The sequence below is a fragment of the Ursus maritimus genome, assembly GCF_017311325.1.
Source record: "Ursus maritimus isolate PB19 chromosome X unlocalized genomic scaffold, ASM1731132v1 scaffold_X1, whole genome shotgun sequence".
In the NCBI taxonomy this organism is placed as follows: Eukaryota; Metazoa; Chordata; class Mammalia; order Carnivora; family Ursidae; genus Ursus; species Ursus maritimus.
Genome location: NW_024423319.1, coordinates 29,674,513 through 29,681,526, shown reverse-complemented (window position 1 = coordinate 29,681,526; position 7,014 = coordinate 29,674,513). Strand labels below are relative to the sequence as shown.

Sequence of the window (7,014 nt, the reverse complement as noted above, 5' to 3'; positions counted from 1 at the left end):
AAAAAAAAAAAAAAAGCTGCTTTGTTTCGACTCATGAGAACTAACGTCCATTTTCTTATAAGCATTATCCATTCATCAATCCTACACTAGAACATTATTTAAGTAAAAAATAAGTTTTAAAAATCAGATTTATATTTAGTCCTCAAAAAGTGCCTTAAGCTGGCAATGCAGCTCAATGTAGCTCTAAGGGAAGGGCGGGTCAGGAATCGGATTTTGAGCCAGTAAGAATTTCACGCTACTCTAAGCAGAGAGCAAATTTCAGTGGGAGGAAATATTTACCACTCCAATAGAACTCGAAAGATACTTAGAGACACACACATGCTAACATGCGACTGCCTGTGTGTGTGAGGTGTGTAGAGATAGACTACCCAATTAATTCAACATCAGTAATGTCTGGAACCCAGATGTCCCATTCTCTAGTGACGATGGGGGCACATCATCTCCCACCCCAAAAACACAACAATCTTCCATATGCAGCTGCATATTAACAACTCTTTAATATTTACTCAGCCATTCCAATACCAAAAAAAAAAAAAAGAGAGAGAGAGAGAGAGAGAGAGCGACCTCCTGGAAGCAGCAAGAAATACTTGATGTGTTAACTATCAAGCTGAAATGTTTTGCTTTGTCCTATAAACATCAGGTGCTGCACGGTAAATGGACAATTGGTGCATTTCCCCAGAGCACAAAACCGAACACGAAGCACATGAATTAATAATGATTCTACCATAATGAACAATAATAACGTTAAGTTTTGATTAGCACAGAACCATTTGAATGTGAAAGCCAAATTAGTAAGTGTTGTAAATACCAATGCAAGCTGGAAACAAAGAACAACCTTTTAATGGACTAAGAGAAGACCAAGACTTTTGGGTTAGGTGCAAGTTACTTGCTAAGCGTAAGTGCGCTTCTTTATCTGGGTTTAGGACATTCTGGCATTTCTTCTTTAAGAAAGAGAAAAGGAAAGGAGAGAAAAGGAAGAGAAAGGAAAGGAAAGAAAAAGAAAAAAAACACAAGAAAAGAACATAACACACTACCGCCAACAAGGATACTGCAAAGCTAAAGAGAAAGAAACTACATTCATTCTAGCAGTGTATGTGGAGGCCAATTTATAGGTACAAACGACTAATGCCTCAAATTGGCACGGCCTAGCAATGATCTCTAAAGCGCCTAGAAAATGGATTGAAATGCCCGTTGGAATAGTCTTGTGTCTTGCCATTTTAAAGACTGAAAAATCCAGTTGTTGTTTTTTTTTAAAAAGGATTAAACAAGATTAACACCTATTCCAAAATGTATACAGCTTTTATACCTTTTGTCATTACAGCCAAGTTAAATACAAGTATATTCAAAAGGCATTAGAAAAGCATTCATTGCTACGAACATAATACTAGACTCTGTTCAAATCTACCGGCATCTCTCTCATAGGTCAAATATGCAGCAGTGCCAAAGTAGCTAAGTTAACCTGCAAACAAAATCACAAAAAAATACCAAAGGAGCAAGTACAAATCCACTGTAGGGTGCAGTCTCAATTTGACTACATGCAGGAAAAAAAAACTCTTTTTGAAAACTGTTTTTCCTAAACTGTGTATTTCTAGTCAGAATACATAAAGCGAAAACACTGAAATACTAATTCAAGATAACAGAAATAGAACCAATGATCCAGGTGATTTTACACATGCTTTTTGCCGTAGAAATAACAGTTTTAAATTCCATGGTTGGGGAAACCAAAATCATGTGACTAATTTGTAGTTTATAGTTTTTAGGGTGTTTTTATTTATTAAGTTTGAAAGCCCCCACACCATCCATTCTAAAATCAGAACTGCAACTAGATATACCTGAAATTGAACAGTATTGCATGTTGGGACTTGTACTTGCTTTATTATTTTGTAACAGAGATCACATATCGATTAGTATTACAGAGTCTGATATCCGGCATAGCTTTTTCTTCTGCCAATTAGGTAAGCAATCACTATAACGATAATCAAGCCTGAAAGACCAGCACCAACTATAATTGGTATTAGAATGGTGTCATCATCCAGCGAACACTCCTGGGCTGTAGGTGAGAAAAAGTGTGTGACAAATAATGAGTATAATCAAAAATGAATGTCCAAAAGTAAAAGATGTTGATTCAAAAGTCAGAAATGCTCTTACAAGATCAACTTTAAGTAATTAAGGCAGGTATATTTTAATGATAAAACTACAGAAAATTATGGATTGTTCTAGAATTAAAATCCTAAAACTTTTCTTTTGTGTATGTATATTCGTATGTATGAATACATACATACTCATTTGTATCTATGAGTAAACACACACATATGTGTATGTGTTTCATATTCCAAGTCCTTTCCAAAATAGAGGAGTGAAGAGGGGCACCTGGGTGGGGCTCAGTTGGTTAAGCATCTAACTCCTGGTTTTGGCTCGGGTTATGATCTCAGGGTCCTGAGATCGAGCCCTGCATCAGGCTCCATGCTCAGCAGAGTCTGCTTGAGATTCTCTCCCTCTCCCTCCACTCCACCCCCAGCTTACGTGCAAGCACTCGTAAATAAATAAATAAACAGAAAGATAGATAGATAGATAAATAAAATCTTTTTAAAAAAAAAAAAGACCGAGACCGAGATAGCAACAGAGAGCACGAGCTGAGGAGGAGAGGGAGAAGCAGGCTCCCGGCTGCACAGGGAGCCCAATCTGGGACTCAATCCCAGGATCATGACCTGAGCTGAAGGCAGATACTTAACCAACTGAGCTACCTAGGTGCCCCAATAAATAAATAAATAATTAAAAAAAAAAGAAAAAAAGAAAAGAAATGAAGAGAGCTAATTCTAACCCATCTCTACATAGCCGGATCAGCCTCTTAGTGCTAAAGTGATATCTTTTGGGAAACTGAGAACAGATCAGAAAGGTTTAATCATGGGTTTAGAACCATGCTGGCTCTGGAATCTTTCAGAGCTGAGAGCAAACTATAGCCTGGAGGCCAAACCTGGCCCAAGAGCTAAAAATGGCTTTTCCACATTTTTAAATGGCCAAAAAAACCCCAAAAAACAAAAGAAGAAATTTTGTGACACATGAGCGTTATATGAAATTCAAACCTCCGTATCCATAAATAAAGTTCTATTGGAACCCAGCCACACTCATTTATTGATTGCCTATGGCTGTTTTCGTGCTACGACAGGAGAGCTAATAGTGGTGACAGAGCCCATGTGGTCTCCAAACCCAAAACACTGTCCGTGCCTGACAAACAAACTGCACAGCCCCCGACCTAGAGCATATGATCTTCGTGGCTACAGAAGTCAAGAAACTGGGACCTCTTACTGATTTGCGTGTGTTTACTACACGAATTAATCTGGCCAGGGCTGGCAGCCCACAGGGGGCTAGCTTTTCTATTTCCAGACAGTGGTCTGATCCAGTAAAATCCACTCAACATCTTTGACCTGACTGCAAGTCTACTTCCTCCTCCCGCATAGTCAAGTCTTACCAGTGCGTTGTATCTACAGGTACCCAAGGTCATGGACAGATTACATGCTCATTACCAGTATTAAATATTACGTATTCCTTTGGGCACCATTTTTAATTCGACATATATAAAAACTGAAGTTTCAAATTCGAGATAAAGAATGCAGCTCATCGCGATTACAGCTGACTAGATAAACAGACTCAAGCTGGTATCACGCTGCAAAGGATTTTCAATTCTAATTACAAATCTGGACCTAAAACTCGGGTAATGGAGGGGAGCTAGATAAAGACTCAAAAATAAAACTATGAAAGGATCAGACTAATTGTACATAAGCAAAACTGACGAAGGGAAAAAAGAATTCTTGAGAAAAATTTCTAAGTGTAATTAACCTCTCTAGTCACGAGAATGGTAGGGGGAAGGTCCCAACTTATTCTGGCCTAACCAAGTCAGGCTGGCGATCCAGTGCCACTGTGAAGATCCTGGCGGCTCACGGCGTGCTCGCTTTTAAATGCAGCTGCCACATTTCCTTCTAAACCCCAGAATTAATCATTAAAAAGGATGTGCATGGTTTGAATAGCTCTGCTCGGCAGAGCTGTGATCCACAAACCCCCAATTTTAAGTAATCAGTTTAAAAGGACAAGTCAATTAAGGAATTTTATGGACTTTTTTGGGCCTACGTGCATATTTTAATCTTGTAATGCCAAATGCACCTTTCAGATTTGTAGAAACACACTGCCATGAGCCCTCCACAAAAGGTTTCCTTAAAAATCTGATAAATACCATCACGAGCCCTCAGCGGATCCTCCAAAAAGCCTCGTGCACACTAGCATATGCTTTTAAAACACTCCAGATCACTTCGGCTGGCCAAAACACTGTCCCTGCTATTTGAAGCTTGGCCTAACCGTACTCCTCTGTCTTAATAAAATAAGACCAAACTGCTTTTATCTGTGTATGAAAATATTTCCAACGAGAAGATGGCCCCAAGAGAAACAGATCCCAGATGCTCAAACCTGCCATCCTTCCCACAAACTAAAACCTAGCGGGGAGTGTCTATGCCTTAAGTAAAGCTCACTGAAAGCTTCCAACGGTTTTAAGAACGTGGTTGCAAAGGGTTTCAGATCCACACACACAAAAATCTACTTTGAGCAAAATGATGGGCCAAATAACGGAGTTCGCAGAACTTGCTCAAGGCTATGCGGACTCTCCAACAGTCACAAGAGGTGAATTCGTATCTCTCTATTTCAGTGCTTAAATTTCCATGAGCCAAAGGAAAAGCCAACTATTAGTCAACGTAAGAACATAAATTATTGATAAAACTTGCTCGGTTCTTACCTGTAGAATATTTTCCTTCCATCACATTGAAAGGCTGAACCCTTAGCTCAAAGGTATTTATCTGAAATGCTCCAGACACGGAAACAGTCTGCTCTTTGTTGCACATATAAGAACTTCCCAGGGGGGCATCCCAGTAGCTCAGATTGTTATTTGCAATGCTGAAAGCTTTAAAGAAAACAAACATGTTAAGAACTTTTTTTGTTTTTAAGTAGGCTCTACAACCAACGTGGGGCTCGAACTCTCGACCTGGAGATCAAGAGTCGCAAGTTCTACCGACTGAGCCAGCCAGGCGCCCCTGTTAGTAACTTCTTATTCTATCAATGTAAGAAATGGGACAGTCCTCAGAACTTTTCAGTGAAGTATAGGAGCCTGGGGTACAGGGTCTACCAAAAAAAGCAATTCTTAAGACCACTAGGTTTCCTATCTTTCTATAGATGTTTCTGTGGTCTAAAAATCAGTCACATCCTTAACTATTATCCACCCTATTCGAAAACGAGGGAGACTGAAAAGATAAAACACTATGGTTCTCAATGACTGATGTTTGGTTGTGGTCAAGGTACAATTTTCACATAGATTCTTCTGTTCCATTAAACAGAAGGCACTATTTGGTAACAAAACAACTATGGTTTCTATTCCGTCAGAGTAACCCACTCTCTTCCCCAAGGCCAATGCTTTGCTTACCAGAGCCATTAACCAAGTACATGCTGACATTCACTTCCTTCAGATAGAATCGGTTTTCATTTTTCTGTTAGAAAAAGAGCTTCCAGTTAATCAACACATCACAACTGTCCACAGGTACAGTTAATATCTACAGATGAAAAGCAATCTAATACTGTTATCCAGAAGATAAAACCATGGATTAGACCCGGACCAACAGAATAAACTGCAGCTAAGTAAGATGTGACAGAATCCTTTTTTCTTCTGCATTTTGTTTCCAATTTTTGGACCAAGGGCATAGTCACGTGGTTGCTTGACACTCAACCATTCATCCCTCATTTTACTCCTCCCGTCACTTGCTGAGCCCCCGCCTTCTCTAGCCTGGATCATGACAGTCTCTCTCTCTCTCTCTCTCTCTTTTTTTTAAAGATTTTATTTATTTGTTTGACAGAGAGACAGCCAGCGAGAGACGAACACAAGCAGGGGGAGTGGGAGAGGAAGAAGCAGGCTCCCAGCGGAGCAGGAGCACTATGCAGGGTTCGATCCCAGAACCCTGGGGCCATGCCCTGAGCCGAAGGCGGACGCTTAACGACTGAGCCACCCAGGTGCCCCTGGATCATGACAGTCTCTTAGCTGGGCTCCCTCCCTGCCTGGCAGCCTCTCCAGCTGGGAGCTTTCCTTCGCCACTATTATCTCTGTGAAGCACGCATCTGATGAGCCAGTCATTCTAATTATGTTAGTGCTTAGCATGTACAAGGCAACATATCTCAGTGCTCCAGGGAGCCAGCCAAATGAACCGGGCTTGGATCCTGCCCCCACCGTGTTTGCAATCTGCCAGCAAAGATAAGATAAATACATAAAGAAATAACCATATTGCAAAAAAGACAGAGATAAATTATAAAAATTAAAAGAAGATAGATGACTTCCAAGTAGGGGAGAAGCAAATCGATACAAGCTTAGGGATGCTCCATTTGAACCGGGCCGAATTCAATTAGGAAATAAGTAGGAAAGGGTATCCGGGAAGGCCAAGTGCATGAGTAAAGGTAGCCAGAAAATAAGCACCATCACAAGTACGCCAGAATTTGAAAACTTAGTACCAAGCGATGTTCTTAAAACTTCACATGTGAGGGCACCTGGGTGGCTCAGTCGGCTAAGCGTCTCCCTTCGGCTCAGGTCACGATCCCAGGACCCTGGGATCGAGCCCTGCGTCAGGCTTTCTGCTCAGTGGGTAGTCTGCTTCTCCCTCTCCTTCTGCCTACTTCTCTCTCTCTGTCAAATAACTAAATAAAATCTTTAAAAAATTTTACATGTGAGGTGTCACCGAATAATTCTAACACCCCATTCTGGGATGGGGTGCTCAAAGTATGGCGATGTTAAGTGATTCTCCCCAAGGCTGTAGGGTTAGTGGTCAGTGAGGTGGGATCTGAACCCCGGAAGTCTGGCTGCAGAGCGACGCGCTGATAGCTACTGTGCTCTCCTACCTCACGGACCGCACCCTGCACAGGGCGACCTGAGAAGGGAAAGGAGGAGACATAAAGCCGGATATGCAGGTTCCTCTGCATGGCGGGGGGGGGGGG

At 41.2% G+C, this 7,014-nt stretch overlaps 1 protein-coding gene across 2 annotated transcripts in view; it reads right to left on the bottom strand.

The window, feature by feature from the left end:
- The window catches only part of LAMP2 (lysosomal associated membrane protein 2), a 33,765-nt gene that overhangs the window by 6,464 nt on the left and 20,287 nt on the right, over positions 1–7,014 (bottom strand). Inside the window, exons 7-9 of one of the 2 annotated variants that reach the window (XM_040628462.1) lie at positions 5,462–5,525; positions 4,781–4,945; positions 1–2,050 (exon numbers count right to left, since the gene is read on the bottom strand). In XM_040628462.1, coding sequence (XP_040484396.1) covers positions 1,911–2,050; positions 4,781–4,945; positions 5,462–5,525 — 369 coding nt within the window. In that variant the 3' untranslated portion in view covers positions 1–1,910. The remainder of the gene's footprint in view (positions 2,051–4,780; positions 4,946–5,461; positions 5,526–7,014) is intronic. The other variant, XM_040628453.1, reaches the window with a different exon arrangement.